This window comes from Zootoca vivipara, chromosome 11, assembly GCF_965207765.1.
Source record: "Zootoca vivipara chromosome 11, rZooViv2.hap1.1, whole genome shotgun sequence".
In the NCBI taxonomy this organism is placed as follows: domain Eukaryota; kingdom Metazoa; phylum Chordata; class Lepidosauria; order Squamata; family Lacertidae; genus Zootoca; species Zootoca vivipara.
Genome location: NC_142594.1, coordinates 26,719,281 through 26,740,748, shown reverse-complemented (window position 1 = coordinate 26,740,748; position 21,468 = coordinate 26,719,281). Strand labels below are relative to the sequence as shown.

At 42.8% G+C, this 21,468-nt stretch overlaps 1 protein-coding gene across 1 annotated transcript; it reads left to right on the top strand.

The window, feature by feature from the left end:
* Positions 1 to 1,620: 1,620 nt before the first annotated feature.
* LRRC72 (leucine rich repeat containing 72) lies at positions 1,621 to 20,413 on the top strand. Its single transcript, XM_088654155.1, has 9 exons — positions 1,621 to 1,728; positions 2,719 to 2,792; positions 5,750 to 5,819; positions 8,901 to 8,982; positions 10,945 to 11,058; positions 15,436 to 15,525; positions 17,121 to 17,279; positions 18,574 to 18,601; positions 20,184 to 20,413. Exons 1-9 carry the CDS (start codon positions 1,621 to 1,623, stop codon positions 20,347 to 20,349), a joined length of 891 nt encoding a protein of 296 aa, XP_088510281.1. The 3' UTR covers positions 20,350 to 20,413.
* Positions 20,414 to 21,468: the final 1,055 nt, after the last annotated feature.

Genomic DNA, 21,468 nt, shown 5'->3' with positions numbered 1-21,468 from the left:
TTTATTTACTTGCACTTTTTGGCATGCTTCCGAACTGCTAGGTTGGCAGGAGCTGGGACCGAGCAACGGGAGCTCACCCCATCATGGGGATTCGAACCGCTGACCTTTTGATCGGCAAGCCCTAGGCTCAGTGGTTTAGACCACAGCGCCACACGCTTCCCATGGCAAACATGGCTTCCCCCAAAGAACTCTGTGAGCTGTGGTTTATTAAGGGTGCTGAGAGTTGTTAGGAGACCCCCATCCCACTCCCAGAGCTATTACTCCCAGAGTGGCCTAATAAGCAATCCCTCTTCTTCACAGGGAATGCTGGGAATTGTAACTCTCTGAGGTGAATAACTCTCAGCACCCTCAACAAACTACAGCTCCCAGAATCCTTTGGGGAAAGCCATGATTGCTTAAAGTGGTATCATAGTGCTTTAAATGTATGGTGTGAATGTGGTCAAGGAGATACAAGCACGTAAGTAATTCAGTCCATGCCACCTTCCCCATACCACCTTATTTGTCCCTTGGGATTCTCCCCAGGCCACATTTTTCACCAGCCCTTCCTCATACCCTGCTTGAGTGCCCTTGAACTCTGATCATACTTCTGGCCTGCCTGGATGGAGAACTGAGGCAGGTGTGTAGAAATGCAATTGTTTTTATTTGTAATTGTTTTTAGAACTGTTTAACTATTCTAGAGTGTTTTTTCTTTGTTTTAGTTTTTGTTTATTTTGTATCTGTTTGCTGCTCTGGACTCCTCTGGTGGGGAAAGGCAAGATATAAATTCAGTGAATAATAAATCTGATGCAGAGGACACACACAAAAAAACACATGACCAAGAATATGACAACTAGAACTTGCTTTTCAACGGTTGGCTCAGCACCCTGAAGGAAAGACAGTCGGAGCTATTGATATTCCAGCCACAAAACAACAACACCCTTCCCTCCCTCAGCCCATCACAAGCTCTCCATGATTGCTGTTCCCTTTCCCCTGCCTCTTAGTGGCTGGCTTTGCTGGGATAGTTGATTGGGAAGCGCAGTTCCAAAATGGTGGCTGTTTCAAGCTGCGGCAAGAGCCTAGAGTGGCAGCAGGTGAGTGACTCCAAGCACTTGTCTGTCCCCGTGCAGAGAAGCTTTGTGTGTGGGAAGGGACACCACCAACAGACCACTTGAAAAGATAACCCCAGTTACAAATGCGCCCTTTTTCTAATTCCGCATGTATCTCCATTCCTTCATCCACTACAGACCGCGATGTCCGTGGGCAAGGATTTGTGAGTTCACCATAAATGCCAGGCTGCTCCTCATCTCCACCAGTCTGGGGTAGCCAGGTGGAGAGGCTAGCCCCTGAGTGAGCAACTATAAGGCCAGCTGGCAAGTGTGGTCGCAAGGTGAAGAGCACACCCGCCTGCTGCCCTGATGCAAACACGCCAGAGGAAAGTGAAAGGAAAGGAGGTGGAAGCGAGTTTCAGGCGTGACAGTTTGAATGAGGCCAGTGTGGAAGGCTGTCGCCGCTTGTCGCCATGTCTTTAAGGAAGGTTGAGACAGAATGTCAGTTAGAGGCAGTCAAGCAGGATTCTGCTTCTCCTCCTTTGTGAATGAAGCATTCAGGGGAAGGTTGGTTGTTCTGGTGAAGGGGGAGATTATGAACCCTGCGTCCAGCCTGGGAGAGAGGTCTTTGAGAAAGACTGGGGAGCCACTGGGCATCAGCGCAGAGGCTGCTAAGGTAGGTGGGTGGGTGGTCCAACTGAGGGTAAAGCAGCTTCTTCCTGCATCTTGAGGCAGTGTGGTGTAGTGGTTAAGAGCGGTGGACTCGTAATCTGGTGAACCGGGTTTGTGTCCCCGCTCCTCCACATGCAGCTGCTGGGTGACCTTGGGCTAGCCACACTTCTCTGAAGTCTCTCAGGCTCACTCACCTCACAGATCTAGTTACAGGTAGGTAGCCGTGTTGGTTTGCCCCTGTGGCAACAGCAGGCAATGCCTTCCTTAGAGGCCAGATCTGATGTCCCTGTGGATCCTGCCACCCAAGGCAGCCACCGCACCTTGCCTGATGGGTGGGCTAGCACTGCAGATTACATCTGTGTCTTAAATGTCTGTGTTGCTTGCTTTTGTTTTGTTTTGATCTGTTGATGCAAGATTGGTAGTCTGAATTGCCTGCCAGCTGCAGTTCAGCACATCAAGGAATCCTAACGCTGATGCTTGCATCAGCCTGGTCTGATAAGAAACTTTGGCAGAAAACGTCCAGCCAATTAAGGATGATATCATATGAACTGGCCCTAAACTCATGTTCAGCCACGAGTTTATTAACTCCAGTAGAACAAGGCTCCCCGCCCCCATACTCTCATAGCTATGCTTTGAATATATGATTTGTAGGAGTGAATCTGTTCTTCCCTTCCAAATTCCCATGACTCTAGACTGACTAATCACGAAAAACAAAGAATTAATAGCTGAGAGCTATATAGCAATCCTCATATCTACGTTTCTTCCTCTATCTTACAGGAGCCAGTGTTGCCCCAAGGCAGTCAGTGCTGTCTTCCCCACAAATATGTGGTAAGGCACGTACTGAAGTGAAAAGAAGTAAGGAGGATAAAAACTGGAATGTAATAGCTGTAGGTATTTTTTTCCTCCTTCTGTTTAAAAATAGGTGAGAAAGAGATCCTGTGGATTCAATTTCTCCTTTTATATATAATAATATATTTTGTTTGATTATGAGCATTGTTTCTGACACACAATTTGTTTCCAGGCTTTAAGAAAACAGTTGAAAATATGCGGCTATAAGAAAAATATCGAAGTCACCGATTTGTATCTTGGTGAAAAGTAAGTATATCATTGTTTTTCTTCCTTCTTTTTGCTGATTTAAGGCACTGTTCTGTTAGGCTCAGCTGAAAAGAATCATTTTAAGACTGATTAATCTTTAAGCAATAGAAAACAGAAAAATTCTTTTTGGTTCTGTGAAAATAAAATAGTTTGTTTCCAGGACCACAGGGGCGTAGGAAGACCCCGAGCGACACGATCCCAGGGGCGCCGTTGCTGCTGCCTCCCCCACTCCCAAAACACACGCCCCGCCCCTGTGCGCTGCGCACCCAGCCCCAAAACGCACGCCACGTCACTGCGCACTGCGCACCCCACCCCAAAACATGCCATCATTGCACACGGCGCGCCCCGCCCTCAGAATGCATGCACGTCACTGGGGGCAGTGCGCCTGCTCTCCGCCCCCAGTGGCGGAGCAGGAAGTTCCACCGCTGTCCAGGACCAATAAGTTACCATTTCATTCTTTAATCTTTATTTTGCGAGGCCAGTACATTCCCTAGGGCTCATCTTAAAGGTAAAGGTAAAGGACCCCTAACAGTTAAGTCCAGTCGCAATCAACTCTGGGGTTGTGGCACTCATCTTGCTTTATTGGCCGAGGGAGCCGACATTTGCCCACAGACAGTTTTTCCGGGTGATGTGGCCAGCATGACTAAGCTGCTTCTGGTGAAACCAGAGCAGTGCATGGAAACACCGTTTACCTTCCCGCCGGAGCGGTACCTATTTATCTACTTGCACTTTGATGTGCTTTCGAACTGCTAGGTTGGCAGGAGCTGGGACTGAGCAATGGGAGCTCACCCATCGCGGGGATTTGAACCGTCGACCTTCTGATTGGCAAGCCCAAGGCTCAGTGGTTTACACCATAGTGCCACCCGTGTACCAGGGCTCATCTTATAAAAGGTTAAATATCAGAAATCCCTCAGTGATGTACTAATTGTGCTAGCAGAACGGTTTGCACAAGAGAAGTTGCAGGAAGCCAGCATAATGTGCAGGCTTTATTAACGTCCTTACCATAACACAGTAGGGGTTGCACTAGCAGTCAGAGAATGTTGAATCTAGGCCAGAGTTTGCACATGCAAACCAGCAAACTGATTTGTAGTTTCCCTCCAAATCATAATGGCTCACCATGATTTGCTTCTGCTTTGCAGTTTAGGTATATGCTAAGCAGGAAGCAATTCATTGTATCTGCCCATATAAGGGGAAGAAAGGAGCAAAAAACCCAACAGCATGGTCGTTTCCACACCTCCCAAACCATAGTTTGCAACATTACTTCTAAACTGGCTGACTTGTGTTGTGTTGATTGGAGCGGGGCCGCTATAAAAAGCTAATAAATATTTAAGTCTGTGCATTAAAAATCCTCCAGTACTGTAAATGAAGCACAGGAAATTCTGCTTCTGAGAAAGCTGTCATCTTGAGGAAATTGATTAGTTTAGTTGTAAATTGGAAAAGAATGTTGGAGGCCCAAAGGGCATGCAAAGACTAGAAAGACCTGCATAAAGGGGCAGGTTAAAAAAATATATTGGAATTAAACCCTCCTTGGAAGAAATGTAATGCCTTTGGGTGCGATCCTCAGATGAGTTTCTCCAGATATGTTCTATTTATTTCAGTAGAATTTCTCTAGAGTAAGTGGTTTGAGGGCTGCAGTCTGTTCATCAAAAGGGTAGGCCTGGAGATATGGGGTCGGGGGGGGGGGGGGATGAAGCCAATTAAAAATAAGTTTAAACTTTTGGAGAGAGAAATAACTTGCATGTGGATAGAAGTCAATAAGGAAAAGTGATTGTTGTGTGTGCATTGTGCAGAGCTCCAGCTTTTTATAAATAAAAGCATACTGTAATGGGACTGAGAATTTTGCCCAGGTAGGTCAAGTTTTGTCAAGCATCCTTTAAGCCAGGCATCCCCAAACTGCGGCCCTCCAGATGTTTTGGCCTACAATTCCCATGATCCCTAGCTAACAGGACCAGTGGTCGAGGAAGATGGGAATTGTAGTCCAAAACATCTGGAGGGCCGAGTTTGGGGATGCCTGTTCTAGTTCCTGGTATGTGGGAAGCCATACATCTCCAGCTATTTCCTCACCCCAAATGGTTCATAGCTGTCCCCCGTCTTTAATACACTTTGATCATGACAAATGGAAAGAACACTGAGAAATGGCTGCAACATATGGATATTTTTTTTTCTTTTTAGATAACCACTTAGGGCCAAATGTGACATGGAAGATCTGAGGTACATGGAAGATCTCAGCTTCTTTTGTTTTCACCAACAGCAGTCATGGGTGGAGGAAGCTGGGATTTTATGAGTACAGGAAGCTCCCTGCTTCAAAAGAGGCCCCTCTAACTTACTGTGGTGGTAATTGTGATGGCAACATATGAGGGAAGGAGTGGAGCCTTGCTGCTCACCTCACACCTGAAGAGTGCTAATGTTCATTTATGAATGGACATTTCCCCCATGCACTCAGTTGCTTTGCAGTGTGATCACTCAGACTGTTACGTCTCTAATTAACTGTGGTTTTTGTTTCATCCAAAACAAGCAAAACAACCCAGATTATTAGCTTCAGAAGAAGGCAGAATATTAAACTATGATATTATATCCTGACTTGTTCCAAAGCTACTAACCAAGCTGATATATGTTCATCTGAAGTTAACCACTGATACTTGCTTTCCTCACCAAATATGAGGTAAAATTGAAGAGACTGAGAACTGTTGGTACGTAACAAAAGTCATTTATTTACTACTAGAGATGCTCAGCGACCACTGGGTGCAAATGAATTTCCATATATTACTTCATAAGCAGTACTGCATATGCTTTTCTGACAAAAGAGGATTGCTTACTGCCAACAGTTTGTGAGCACATTGAATCAAAAAGCAGCTGTTACTGATGTAATTACATAACTGCTTCAGTGCTTATTTCTGATGCATAATAGTGTATTAAAGTGGGTATTAACAACTGAAGTTATATAACTTTTGTTTCAGAGGGTTAAAAGAAATCCCTGATTTATCACAGTTCCGGATATTAAGCCATTTGTGGCTAAATAATAATAAGGTAATAAATATAAAGTTTATATTATTTTTAACACTTGTAACTTTATTTTGGGCAAAAAATAGTAATAAGGGATTTTTTGGTAGCATTTTTTTTTAAAAAAAGAAAGCTTAGAATTTGCTGAATTTATAGACTGGGTCCAAAGCTAAAATTCTTAGGTCCCATTCATTTCAAGAAAGGAGATTTAAACATATGCCTAACTGCCGCATTGGAATCAAATTTTGGCTGTGTGCTTAGTACTAGTACAGCGGTACCTTTGTTCTCAAACTTAACCCGTTCCAGAAGTCCGTTCCAAAACCAAAGCGTTCCAAAACCAAGGTGCGCTTTCCCATAGAAAGTAACGCAAAATGGATTAATCCGTTCCAGACTTTTAAAAACAACCCCTAAAACAGCAATTTAACATGAATTTTACTATCTAACGAGACCATTGATCCATAAAATGAAAGCAATAAACAATGTACAGTACTGCAGTCACACAATCAATCAGTCAGTAGCTGAACTGGGTTCCCCACAGTCATAAAAACAAAACAAAAAGAGCCACAGAAACAAAAATGCAAAAGGAACAGACAGCAAAAACAGACAGACGTCAGCGTAGCACTTAAAACGGAAGTGTGGTACTCAAATCGGAAGCATAACGCTCAAAACGGAGCACGTTCGGCTTCCGAAAAAAGTCCGCAAACCAGAACACTTACTTCCAGGTTTGCAGTGTTTGAATTCCAAGTTGTTTGAGTTCCAAGGCATTTGAGAACCAAGGTACCACTGTACAAGTATCACCATATGGTTGGGAGAAAGGGCTCTAAGGGATGGAAAAACTCCCGTGTGAAATTGCTGGTAAGTGCAAACAATACTGAACTCTGGAGACAAATGATCTGACATTTGTCAGATACTTTCAGTGGCTTCCTCTGCTTCTGTATTGCTGAGGCAGGGACAATTTGCCCTTGGGAACTTTCCCGGAGCCATTTGCTCCCAACCCCTGGTGAGCCACAAACACCATCCTTTCCAGTTCAGAGCTATTTGGTGCCCCAGTTTGAGGCTGAGCATTGAGTGCATTTAGGCAGCCTCTATAGTGGGGCAGGTGCACTCCTTGGACTCTCAGGCCAGAATATATTCAAGTTTAAAAGCAGAAACATTTATCGAAACATGAATACATGTTATAACAATTAATCAAGAAGAATACATAGGCTGGCGGAAGGCTTTTTGAAAGTCACACAATAGCCACAGGTTCTGTCACTGGCTGCTCACTTATGACTGTAAATACATACATTCCTAAGACTAGGAAAAGATACTGTAATATTCCATATAATTTGGGAGAACATACAGTTTATCGCCTTGGGCTAAGAGTAATCACATGCCATATAATGTCAACCATGTTGAAAAGCTGCCGTTACTACAATGTTTTGCATCTTTCAGTATGCTAGCAAGCAGACAGCTTCTTTGTACAGCTCAGGCCTGTACAATGTACGACCACCTCTATCCTTGCTTGCTTGTGCACCCCCTGGGTTAATTCCAATTACCTGTTGCTTGTTTCCCATACCTGTGGAAAGTTGAAAGGCTGAGAGAGTGGCAGTCTTGTGAGTTGTTGCTGGTGGAGGAATAGACATAAAGTACCGGGGAGTGCGGAAGGGGAGGGGAAAGATAACCTAAACGTGAAATATAGGATGCAGAAAGACTTGCGAGGTGGAGAAAGGGTGTAAGAGAGGGATATTATATTAAAGCAAAAGAGTGACACTGTTAGATGGGGAAAGGTAAGAACACCACATTTATAGTTATCTCCCGCTTGGACTACTGCAATGCGCTCTACGTAGGCCTACTTTTGAAGGTGACCCGGAAACTACAACTAATCCAGAATGCGGCAGCTAGACTGCTGACTGGGAGTGGCTGCCGAGACCACATAACACCGGTCTTGAAAGATCTACATTGGCTCCCAGTACGAGCACAGTTCAAAGTGTTGGTGCTTACCTTTAAAGCCCTAAATGGCCTCGGTCCAGTATACCTGAAGGAGCGTCTCCAGCCCCATCGTTCTGCCTGGACACTGAGGTCCAGTACCGAGGGCCTTCTGGCAGTTCCCTCGTTGCAAGAAGCCAAGTTGCAGGGAACCAGGCAGAGGGCCTTCTCGGTGGTGGCGCCCGCCCTGTGGAATGCCCTCCTGTCACATGTCAAAGAGAATAACAGCTACCAGATTTTTAGAAGACATCTGAAGGCAGCCCTGTTTAGGGAGGCTTTTAATGTTTAATAGATTATTTTATTTCATTTTTCTGTTGGAAGCCGCCCAGAGTGGCTGGGGAAACCCAGCCAGATGGGCGGGAAATAAATTATTATTATTATTATTATTATTATTATTATTATTATTATTATTTGAATACAGAAAGTCTATGAGCGCTCTCACTCACACACGCAAACATTTTATTACATCTATCCACTTCCACAATGCAATTCAAGGTGGTTCACAGGCCACTGAGCATGGCTAAGTTCAGCAAGCTTGTTGCATCTTGTCCCTTCAGCCCATGTGCTGGGACCAGCTTCTCACTTCCACAGTTTGTGAAAACTGAGCCATTGTTGACGGTGCCCCAGACTTCTTTGGGAGGAATGGTACGATAGAAATTTAGTACATAAAATGTGCGTTCCACCTGATCCTTGTTTAATGCTCTAAAACTCTGTATTTTCTGAGAATCTGTATTAGCAGACTATATATCCTTTGCTGAAGCTCTCCTTTTCCAACTGTATGTGGTTTGTGCCACTTCAGGGCAAAGGATGAAGAGGGTAAAATGGCTGAGGTTTCAGCACACTGGGTGGCATTTAGTGAAGTTTTACTAAGGGCAGACCTACTGAAATTAATGGACCTAACTTAGTTACGTTCACTAATTTCAACAGTATGGCAATCATATGACATGCAAAAACATAGGTAGATGCTTAATATAGAGGAAAAGAATATTTCTATACTGTTCATTTTGGAGCCTGTTATGTTTTTAATCCGTTATATTGGAAATTTCACAGGACTATTTAAACCCACAAAGATAGCATATAAGGTATAGTTCTTCACCAATAAAATCACATGAACCTATTGTTCTAATTTTCACAATTCAGATTCAGAATCTAACTGTGTTGAAGCATAACTGCTGCTTGACAGAACTGTACCTCAACAATAATGAAATCCGAGATATATCAGGTATGGCGTTAACATAATCTCTTTTGAACCGGGAGTGATTCCTGTGAGCGTAGATGTGGTAAATTTGTTTGGAAAAGACTGTAAGAATGTCCTGGAAATAAGATGAGTGGTGTTTCATGAAAATAGAAAAAAGAGAGAGTAAGTCTCTAGTCCTAGAAAGAGGGCTTGGGGTCCCTTCCAACTCTATGATTTTATGAGTATATGAAAGTTATGAAGCAAAATGTGCAAGTATCCTTCTAAGCAATTTCTGTGAAATGACCCAACCTGGCTGCTCTTGACTGTCTGTTTTTAGCCAATTAAGCAATCAATGAAATCAAAGCTGTGATTGATAAGCAAGTTATTTCCCTTAAGTGCACTTTCCCTGCTTCTCTCTTATTTTCTAGTTTTTGGAATTCAGAAAGCCTAAATAATTACCAGCCAGTTGCCAATATCCCCTTCTTGGATAAGGTTCTTGGGTGAGTGGCTGTGGAACAGATCCAGGTGCTCTTGGAGGAAACTGATTTTCTAGATCAATTTCAATCAGGGTTTAGCCCTGGTTTGGGCACAGAAACCGCTTTGGTAAGCCTGCATGATGACCTTTGTCAGGAGAGAGAGGAAGTGTGTCCCTGTTTAATTCTCCTTGACCTCTCAGCAGCTTTTGATACCATTGACCATGGTGTCCTTCTGGAGCAGCTGTCTGAGTTGGAGGTGGGTGGCAACATTTGGCAAAGGGTGTTTCCAGAGGGTGCTGCTTCGGGGAGGTTCTTTGGCTCCATGGAGCCTTCAGTGTGGGGTTTCTCAGAGCTTGATTTTATCCCTCATGCTGCTTAACATCTACATGAAATCACTGAGTGAGGTCATCCAGCGTTTTGGAGTATGTTGTCGGCAATATGCTAATGACACACAGCTCTGCTTCTCCTTTACATCTGCAGGTGAGGCAGTGGATGTGCTAGACCAGGCATCCCCAAACTGCGGCCCTCCAGATGTTTTGGCCTACAACTCCCATGATCCCTAGCTAACAGGGCCAGTGGTTGGGGAAGATGGGAATTGTAGTCCAAAACATCTGGAGGGCCAAAGTTTGGGAACGATTGTCTTGCCTCAGTAAAGAATTAGATGATAGTCAATAAACTGAAGCTCAGTTCAGATAAACTGAGGTACTATTAGTTGGTGGCTCCCTAGGTCTGATGGCTGGGAGGTTGATGGGGTTACACTCCCTCTGAAGGAGCGAGTACAGTGCCTGGGCATTTTTCTGGTGTGGAGTGCCGTCCATCAGATTCAATTGGTGGCCTGGCTGTGCCTTTATCTGGACAGTGATAGCTGAACTTCTGTTGTCTATGCTCTGATAGCCTCTAGGTTAGATTATTGCAATGTGTTACATGTGGGACTGTCTCTGAAGATGGTTCAGAAACTTCAGCTAGTGCAGAATTCAGTGACCAGGTTTCTCACTGGGACAAGATGGTTTGACAACACCAATCCTAGCTTGACTGCACTGGCTGCTCATTAGCTTCCAGGCCCAACTCAAATTGTTGGTATTGACCTATAAAGTCTTGAACAGCTCAGGACCACAATACCTCAAGGATTGCCTCTCCCCATATGAATTTACTGTGTATGAATTCACCCCATCTTCATGTGCCTCTTCCATGAGAGGTCCAGACAGGCAACGTGAGTATGGGCCTTCAGATATCTAAAGATATCAGAAGGAGGCTTGCCTTAGATATCTTTAGGCTCCATTCAAAAACTTTCCTCTATAACCAGGCTTTCAGCCGTTTAACTACCTGTGACCTTTTAGAAGTGGGTTGGATGTTTTTTTAATGTTTAATGTATTTTGGTTCAAATGTATCCATGTGGGGTTTTTGTTTTTTGTTCATTTGGTTTTTGGTTGTAAGTCACTGGGCAAGATAAGGAGACGTAACAAATTGAAGAAGCAAAAAAAAAAGCACAAGGAAGGCATTATTTTATTGTTAATAATTGTTGTCGTTTTAGGTGCTCTGAAACATATTCATGTGTTGCGAATCCTGATGCTTCACAACAATCACCTGAAACACCTGGAGAAAACCGTGAAAGAGCTTCAAGGAATGCAACATCTACACACCTTAAGTAATCATTTACCTTTCTTTCTCTCTCTCTTTCTCTCCATGCAGCACAGCATTGACAGGACCCACTTATACATTTAGTAGAAAACAGATAGTTTTGAGAATGATTGAGTAAGATATATTAGCCTTTTTTGGAAATGCTATTTGCTGAGCAAATAAGATTCTCTAATTAAACATGCCAGTATCAGTTTTAACTAGTGTCTGCATTTGTTTTATTTCTTTATTTTACGGTACTGACAAGAGCAAGGGGTAGATGAAAATGCTTGAGACTCTGAAACTTCATATTAAGATAAACAAGACGGTGCTGGCGCCACTAAGCGTTTGCCGCATTGAAATCGCCTTCAGGGAAGCAGGATTATAAACTGTTAACCTGTTGAAAGTGAAAGTGTAAGCAATCTTTCTCAGGAATGCGCTCATAGATCATACCAGGGCTTTCAGAACTTTTAAAAAGCAGGAACTAATTTGATGCCTCGGTAAAGTAATTAATAGGTATTTAATATTGTTACAGGCCACCCCAATCTCTGCCAAGGGATTCCAGGGGTCTTGGCACTTAACCAGGGTTTGTTTCCTTGGGGGAAATGATGCTGTGATATCTTAGAAATACAGTTTATTGACACGTGTTTACGCCTGAGTTTTATGGAGGGAGAGCTCCCTGCAATTATATCCCAAGAGTTGGATGCTCTCCTTCAGTTCCCACATGGCGTTCTGTCCACTTCCTGCTCCTTCTTCCCAGAAACCCCTGCTCCAAAAGCCTGTTGCAAAAGGACACCCGCTCTTCCTGTGGTGACATCGTGTCCCACGGTTACCCTGGCAACCTCCCCCTCTCATCTCTGCTTTTGTCTTCTGCTAACTAACACATATCTGCGGGGGGGGGGGGGGAGGACAGCATCTGAACGGTCAATTGTTCTTTAATGGCCCAGTCACATTTCTCCTTGTGTTCTTAACGGCAACAATATCAACTTTTGGGGGGGATTTTTTGGCCCTCTGCCAAAGACCTTTCTATTCCGGCTTTCTATTCTCACAGTGGCCAACTTGATGCCTTTGAGAAGCCCACTAGCAGGAGATGAGCACAACAGCACCCCCTTTCTCATTGTCCTTGGCAAATGGCATTCAGAGGCACGTTGCCTCTGATACTTTTTAAATCAGGGGTCAGCAAATTTTCAGCAGGGGGCCGGTCCACTGTCCTCAGACCTTGTGGGGGGCCGGTCTATATTTTGGAAGGGAAAAAATGAACGAATTCCTATGCCCCACAAATAACCCAGAGATGCATTTTAAATAAAAGGGCACATTCTACTCATGTAAAAACACGCTGATTCCCGGACCGTCCGGGGGGCTGGATTCAGAAGGCGATAGGGCCGAATTCGGTCCCTGGGCCTTAGTTTGCCTACCCATGTTTTAAAGGCATCCAAGTTGGCAGCTCGCACACCGGTAAAAAATCCATGGTTCAACAATATGCTGAGTGAAGTACTTCCTCTTGTCTGGTATTATGAGAGGGGGCAGGTTGTATAATTTCTCCAAATTATGCACGCCTCTACCATGTCCATTTCTTACTTGCTTTTCTCCTGAATGAAAAAGCCTCCAATGTTGTAAACTTTCCTCAAAGAGGACTTGCCCCATTGATTATTTTGACTGTCCCCTTTTTCCAGTTCTATAACCTCCTTTTTCAAGGTGCAGCGACCAACATTTTAGACAGCATTTCAACTGTAGTTACTCCATAGATTTGTATAAAGGTCTTCTAATATTCTTGCATACAGAGGTTTTAGGCTCTGTACACCATTCAAAGTGATTAGATTATTTCTACAGAGATGATTAAATCTCTACTTCATAGCCATAAAAGTAGTGTTCTTTCTACTGCTGCCATCTTGTGGTTCTTTGCATGCAATCGATTAACATGATTTATTTTTGAGTGAGGAAAGAATTCACAAAAATAGAGGAACGAGATTTTTCAGGATATGACCAGAAAAAAAGATAGATTGTTTTTTTTATCCAGATTTTGTCATTATTAAAAGAAATCACAGATACATTGAAAGTGTATTCCCAAAGCACAAGGCACTAATGTGCCTCACTACTGAGTTGCTTCTCCATCAGTGTTTTAAAGCTTTCCCCCCTCTGCCATGAGAAAAATGGAGTAGCATAATGAGCTGGTTCACAATTAATATAAAAACATGGTTTAGCGCAATGTGTGTGAGTAGAAACAAGCTTCAGCAAAATCTTGTACTTTCACCCTTCCTCCTTCCCTCTAGTCCTCCCCATGTGGCCAGGAAAAGGACTTTGCTAGCATTTACTTTGTGGGTGATTTGTCTCCGTAATTAAATAATCTTCAACCTGTTTTGAATGGTGTTGCACTTCTTCTAAGTTTGTCATTTGAGGATACTCCGTGATCCAACACAGGTTAGCCTCAGAGGCAGAGTGTGTGTTATTTCTGTTTCATTGGCTATACCAATTATGACCCTATCTGGGTAGAGATAAGCTTGCAGCAGTTATCTAAGCTCTGATAATCTTCTGCTTAGATAACTGTACTGTGTTATTTGCGATGCTGCCTTTAAAAATAGCCTGGAAAGTCCAGCTGGCCCAAAATAGAGCTGTGAGATTATTAATGAGTACAGGTGTATATATACACCTGTATATATCTTTTTTAAAAGGTGGTAGAATGGATGGTAGAAACTATCAAGGCATCTCTTTATTAGCTGCAGGTGGCAAAATTCTTGCAAGGATCTTAGCCAACTGTCTCCTAACAATATCAGAGGCTAACCTTTCTGAATCCGAAAATGGTTTTCGACCTTCTGGGGACAGTGGACATGATTTTCGCTGCTCAACAGCTTCAAGAAAAATGCAGAGAGCAAAACCAGCCCCTGTATATGGCATTTAAGGACCCAACTAAGGCCTTTGACAATGTAAATCATAATGTCCCATGGACTGTCCTTTTGAAAATTGGCTGCCCAGATAAATTTGTGAACATCCTTTGTCTCCTCCATGATAATATGACAGCAACAATCGCAGATAATAATGACTCTCAAAGTGCACCATTCAGTGTGGGATCAGGTGGTAAACAGGGTTGTGTTATCTCCCCAACTCTATTTATTAGTTTCATCTCCATGATCCTACACTTTATCAAAGGGAAACTCCCCACTGGAGTAGAAATCATATATTGAACAGATGGAAAGCTCTTTAATCCGAGTAGGCTGAAAGCAAAGACCATTGGGTGCTTAGAGAGAGACGGTGGCCATTTCTTGTGCTTTAAAGTAAATCTATACCAGGGAAATGTCACGGCCTGCAGTATTCTGCTGGTATTACACACTTATCAGCATTTCTTTTATACTGAGAAAGCCATTGCTGTGCAATGCAGCAATAGAGAATCACCTAAGATAGTTATGTAATGAGTTTAGGGTATGGAGACTGCAGATGACTTACCTGCATTGAATTCTGAAGCATTTCAGACACAAGACCGATGATTTTGATACAACCCCAGACACCTAATTCCTGCTAGTCACTTTTTCTAATGGCATGATAACCAGCAATCTGCATAAAAGATGCGATTTGCCCCTTTGGCCAGGATACTGGTTATTTTTGTAATCTGCTTTTTGTGCAACTGTGTAAATACAGAAGATTTGGATTGGGCCGTCCAGAATCCTTTTTTTTTTTAACATGTTGAAGACAAAGAATTCTGGAACCAACTAATGCTGGTTCCCATTGTACACTCACTGTAAAAAAGAAAGGTTCCTATTTCCCCACCAAAGAATGACCGTCAACTATGATGTACTGTACCAGCGAATCACGTTGGGTTTATATATATATAAATAGGAACTAAATTAAATGTGTTGTGCTGATCTAGACAGACAAAATGGGGTGGTGCCTTAGTCACAGCTCAGCTGTCACACACACTAAAATTGGAGCAGTTTGATTTTTCTGAATGCCTTTTTGCGTTCACCGAAGTCTGATGAGGACTCTTGTGAGTGGCCGGACCAGTCACAACATCTCTCAGCCAGGAATGGAGAAGTGGAAATTCTTTTACAGTTACCATCTCTGTCTGCTAGATATGTTTGGGGTTTGCTGGGGCTTATCTGTCTGTGTTAGCACTGGGAGGGCGAGATACATCGGTGCAATACATGATGGGAAACTTGATCAGAGTATCTGAATCTTCCTGGTTAATCATAAAGAACAAACAAGAACTTCAGAAACTCACAACAAGTGGCAAAAAAGGCATTTGTTACAGATCTTTTTTCATGCACCTCACAATGGGCCACAACGTTCAGGAAGGAGGAGCATTCTGAATACAAACTGGTTGATTATGTCTGTATAGTATCTACTGAAATATGGAGGAGGTTGCCAAGTCTTTGCTCAGTCATTTTGACCATTGTTCTCTTTGTTTCAACTCCTGCAGACCTGTTTAATAACCCCATGTCTCATGATCGCAGATACCATCTGTATGTAATATACCACATTCCTTCAGTAATATTGTTTGACAGAAAAGGTAGAAACTGTTTTCCCCCTCCCCTCTTTTCTTAATAGACATGAAGGATAATCACTTAATGCTGTTATATTTGTGGCTGCCCTTACTCAGCAGCCATTAATTTTGTAAGATGACTTACAATACTTTTTAGTATTGGGTAGATACATTGCAAGACATCATTCATCTTTAATAGAATTATTTGGCCCTACTTTTAAGAACCCTACATGGAAATGAATGTGCATCTATAGCCTGGCTAAGTGCAATTGTAACAGCTTATTTATTTCAGTTTCCAGAGGAGTTGTCTTTGTTCGTCTATTGCAGGCACCCCCAAACTGCGGCCCTCCAGATGTTTTGGCCTACAACTCCCATGATCCCAAGCTAACAGGACCAATGGTCAGGGAAGATGGGAATTGTAGTCCAAAACATCTGGAGGGCCAAAGTTTGGGGATGACTGGTCTATTGCCACACAAGCAACAACATTTCATTGCTCCTTAAAGACACATAGATTTACTATTATTATTTGCTCTTCCATCAGATGTCAAGGAGATATGTAACTATACAACCTTTAGAAGACATCTGAAGTAGCCCTGTATTGGGAAGATTTTTAATCTTTAATGTTTTATTTTGTTGTTACATATTTGGAATCCACCCATGGTGGCGGGGCAACCCAGTCAGATGAGCAGGGGACATTTATTATTATTATTATTATTATTATTATTATTATTATTATTATTATTATTATTATTGCATACATTTTTATCCGATGCATCTGTTGCATGAAGGATTTATTATCCTCTGTTGATGGATGCAGTTGTGTGTGGACATAAACAGTGAGGTCAGAAGGCAGCGAAATGCAAAAAGTACAGACCAAGCATTACAGACCAAGTATTTAAATGTTTGTAAAGTAAGCATAGCGGCCATTCACAAAGCAGTGCTGAAAACACAAGCAGCCGGTATTGCTAAATTAATTTGCAAAGTTAATTAATTAATTTCGTGGAACAAGCCCTGTGTAATGCTTACTAAAACTGGCCTATTCAAGGTGGACTATGGAGCCTATTATTTACAGTGGTACCTCAGTTTAAGTACACAATTGGTTCCGGAGGTCTGCACTTAACCTGAAGCGTACTTAACCTGAAGCCAACTTTCCCATTTAAAGTAATGGAAAGTGGATTAATCCGTTCCAGATGGGTCCGCGGAGTACTTAAACTGAAAGTACTCAAACCGGAGCATACTTAAACCGAGGTATGACTGTAATGCCTTTCACATACTAGCAGTAGGAGGTCCTCTAAATTCCCATAACCAAATCAATTGTAAGCGACATAGGGCAGTTTCAAAAGCAGTTTGGAATATATCGGGGTGACTGTAGCTCGGGGGTGGGGGTGGGGAATGTCAAAAAGCCCCACAGGGAGTAGAGGTAACCCATGGGTGCACCTAAAAGAGCTCTCTTGACTGTGACCAGAAGCCTGCCTCTCTAGCATTAAGCTACTACTGACTGTCAATCACACAAGTCGCAACACCCCTTAGTGCTAGGCTGTCACCCATCTAAAGAATAAATAAATATAGCATGTCAGCAGCTGGTTGAGCTCCAGATAATGCCATCTATTCCTATGTTACAGAAGTAACTCCAAGAGAAAGAGTATCAGCTGTTCATATATATGACCATGACAGGTCCCTCGTGCTTCATTCTATAGGATTTGGGAAGAAAATTGATGAACCGTTTTTGCCTAAGCCATCATTTTGCCTAACACCAACCAAAGTGATGAGATTGCCTCCAGGTATTTAAGTGTGATTTAGAAAATAATAATAATAATGCAGATGAACAACCATTGCCTCCTTACATTAAATGACTTTCATAATTTTTATAAACTTGTATAATAGCCTCACTTTTTAGCATTGTACTTGGGATTCTTTGAGGGCTTGCTGTGATTTACACTCATTGTCATTCTAGACTTCTCAGTAAAAGCTGTTATCTTTTAGAAGAAAAAATGTCGGCAAATTACTCAGGGTATTTACTGTATAATTCAGCCATTCTTCCCTTTTCCAGATTGGTTTTTAAGATTTTAAAGCTTGAAAATAAAAAGGGCTTGGCATGTGTTCCATACATATACAGTGGGACCTCAACTTACGAGCTATTCGACATCTGACGTTTTTGAGTTACGAGCGGAAAAAGTGGCCGCACGCTTACGATTTTTCCGACATCCGAACAGAAAACCCATTCGCTGCTAGATGTGGCTTCCTCGACTTACGAGTTTTTAGATGTGGTTTCCTCGACTTACGATTTTTTCCGTTTCCAATGCATTCCTATGGGAAACCGCTTTTCCTATGGGAAGCTCGACCTACGAGTGTTCATTCGAAACGGATTAAATTCATAAGTCGAGGTCCCACTGTAGCTGCTTTCCTTCTCATTTATAGGGCAGCTTTTTCACCTGGTGGGTCAGATACTCCCCCACCCCACCCCTTTGGCAGTCAATGTTTGTCACATCAGGAGCAAATGAGCAAGCAGGATTGAACTCTACATATATCAGCTGGTGGGAAGGTTCAATCCTGCTTCCTGAAGGGATTAGGTGGGTGAGCAACCTCTCATGCACATCCCAAACCAAGCAGAACTGAACTCCCCAAGCACCAGCTTGATGGACATGTGTTGTCATGTGTGGGGCAGGCAGGCAAAATTTCGCCCACAAGTCATAGATTTCCCATTTCAAGTCTTATGGCAAGTCTTTCCCACTGTTTTCCAGTGACTACTGCCACAGCCATTGGAAATTCCTAATCTGTGCACAAAAATATTTAGAAACCTCTATCTGCTGCTCCCTTTTTCTTAGTTATGTGTAGTTGAAGCAGGTGATGACAGGAAGCAAATATAATTTTGTCCACAGGGAGAAATCAATCACAAGTTAACTAGCGAGTAACTAGAAAGAACTATCTCACTCAGTGAACCGTTTAGGCCAAATTGCTAATTTACCAAACTTGCCATTTGAATCTAATGGAATTTAGAGTTGCCTATAGCTGTTCAGTATTATGCATGTCAAGGGGTATGCAGACTTGAATAACTTTTTCCAATCTTTGTTTTAGGTTGCGATTTTGGAAATCACCTGGTTAAGTAAGCAAGATCTGCCTTTCCTTTATTTCTAATCCATTAATATTTAGATATGAAGCTCCCAGTCTAATGGCAACTTAAAAACTAAAGATTTATTTTGCCCTAATAAACGCGGGTGGCACTGTGAGTTAAACCACTGAGCCTAGGGCTTGCCGATCAGAAGGTCGGCAGTTCGAATCCCCGCAACGGGGTGAACTCCCGTCGCTCAGTCCCAGCTCCTGCCAACCTAGCAGTTCGAAGGCACGTCAAAGTGCAAGTAGATAAATAGCTACCGCTACAGCGGGAACTTAAACGGTGTTTCCGTGTGCTGCTCTGGTTTGCCAGAAGCGGCTTTGTCATGCTCCCAACATGACCTGGAAGCTGTACGCCGGCTCCCTCGGCCAATAATGCGAGATGAGTGCCGCAACCCCATTCACATTGTCCCCATGTGCGTAATAACCGGCTACTGTGCATGGAGAAGGTGTACATAATCTGCTAATGAAAAAGGGAATTGTGGTCAGTAATAAAAAACATCCCTTTCCCAACAGGCCTTGTAGAATAAGCACATCTCAAATGCATTATTATTTAACATTCTCTGGTCAATATGCAACACTCTCCAAGAAAATGCTGTTTATTTCTCTCTCTAGATCAGAAGTGGACAAATGGTTGCTTGTAGCCTGCTTTCTAATTTTATGCAAACTGCAGCATCCCCTCCTGCTGATCAGCAGGGGAAAGGAGGCATTGCTGCAGTCTCATCTCCCTCCCCTCCCCACTTTGTGTCATCGACTAAGCAGAGGTTGGAAGAGTGGGGGCTGTAGATAACATTTACTCCTCATTCACAATCAGGCTCCGCACAAGATTCCTTCCATCCATAAACGTTTTTCTGTGTGTGAAAAGGCAGATGTGGGTGGTTATCTCTCCCACCCCTGTAAAACCGCACATCCATTCATTCTGAGAGTACAGTGGTGCCTCGCTAGACGAAATTAATTCGTTCCACGGGTCTTTTCTTATAGCGAAAAATTAGTGTAGCGAATCCCATAGGAATGCATTGAATTATTTTTTTGCCCATAGGAACGCATTAATTGAATTTCAATGCATTCCTATGGGAAACCGCGATTCGCTAGACTAATTTTTTGTAAAACGCATTCGTCTAGCAAGGCAAGCTCCACTCGAAAAATCCTTTCGTTAAGCGGAAATTTCATTAAGCAGGGCATTCGTTAAGCGAGGCACCACTGTACATGAGCATTGGAATGGATTCTCACATGTACCTCAGCCCCACCTGTAAGCCATTCCTCCACCCACACAGATAAGCAGTAGGGAAACAACGGAGTTGAGCGGAAAGTGTGGGGCATGGCAGCAGAGTCTTGTTAAGTGGGGGTGGGCTGCAGATAAATATTGCTTCTGTTCTTCATTCTGTTTCCCCTGACCTGGCTTTACTTCTTGACTAAGTGGTACAAAAGAAACCATAAAAAATATTTACTATGCATTGGGTGCCATATTAGTGTCAAATCCATTCACATTTAAACTTTAGTTTTCTCGTTGCAAAAGAAGGGGGGGGAATCTGGTCATTTACTTTCTTTTTTTCCCTGCTTTTTGCCTTCGGAAGGATTCCGTATGAAAACCCAGAACATGCTGTACTTGTGAGGGCCATGAGGCGATCTGTCATGGAGTTCGCCACTGTTGACTGGGAGAAGATGCCCACCTGCGAAGAGAAACGCCTTGGCAGCAATCCAGAAAAAAGGCCAGAGAGACTGACAATTAGGTTCCGATAAATGCGACTTTTCTCCGGCAGTTGTCTCTTAAATAAACAACACATTTCTTTTGCTGCTCTTGGCATTGTTGCGCTTTAAACATAAATTAAAATCATTTCAAAGCAGGGAAAAAATCCAGTTACGTTACCATTTTAGCACTTAATGCATAGTATGAAGGGGTGATATTTAAAGCTATAAAAATCACTGGTTAGTTAAACAAGCCTATGGTTTGAAATTGGGTTATTGAACAGTTGACCATGGTTTGCTGGAAACTAGATTCCTGATCTGCATATAGGTTTAAGCTGAGATGCTTTCAAATGAAAAATAAACTAGGCAGCATGTCCTTTTTTTTTAATGCCTACTTGCCAAGCTTGGAGGGGATTTAGTTTCCTAAGGTCGCAGTCTCTGGGGGTTGTAAAGCTAAGAAACAGAGTAGTGGTTTAGGGAGCTTGATTATGACTCAGGGGGCAGTAAGTGAGCTGACCACTGTTCTGTTGGTGATTAACATCTGCATATAGGAGAACAAAAGCCTTTCTGCCATTTTTACCAAGTATATAGTTAACAGACCGGAAGAGATGTCTCTTAATGCCTTTTGGGGGAGAATTTATTCATCCTTTCCCTGTAAATTCAGGGGGTAATATAGCACACCTTTATCTCCAAATAGCCCCAAGGCATGATGCTGTGCATTTGGGCTGACAGATTGAATGCTCCTTCCTCCAAGAAGAAAGTAGCATGTAATGGATGGGTGGAAACCAAGATAGAATTGCTAGTTTTCTAGCTAGAGGAGAGTATGGAAGAGAATTCAGCCACATGCACTTCCATTTGCAGGCTCAAACATTGTAGTTCACCTATAGGTTTGCCAATTAGTTGAGCCCTAGTCTTAAGATCAGAGCCATTGAACAGGCCAACTTTACTGACAGTTGTGAATATACAAATTCTATACACTGCCTAAGATTTCCTTGACATGCATCAGATGTAAAGGACACAATCAAGTATCTGACTTTTAGAAGATCAGATATGCAGCAGCTCTGTATAGGGATGTTTTTAATGTTTGCTGTTTTACTGTGGTTTTATAATTTGTTGGAAGCTGCCTAGAGTGGCTGGGGCAACCCAGTCAGATGGGTGGGGTAAAAATAATAC

Excerpts from the sequence above, each read along its gene's own strand:
- LRRC72 (XM_088654155.1), top strand. The coding sequence starts at position 1,621 with ATGAACCCTGCGTCCAGCCTGGGAGAGAGGTCTTTGAGAAAGACTGGG. Across the intron at positions 8,983-10,944 it reads TGAAATCCGAGATATATCAG|GTGCTCTGAAACATATTCAT; the intron begins GTATGGCGTTAA and ends TTGTCGTTTTAG. Across the intron at positions 15,526-17,120 it reads AATATTGTTTGACAGAAAAG|AAGTAACTCCAAGAGAAAGA; the intron begins GTAGAAACTGTT and ends CCTATGTTACAG.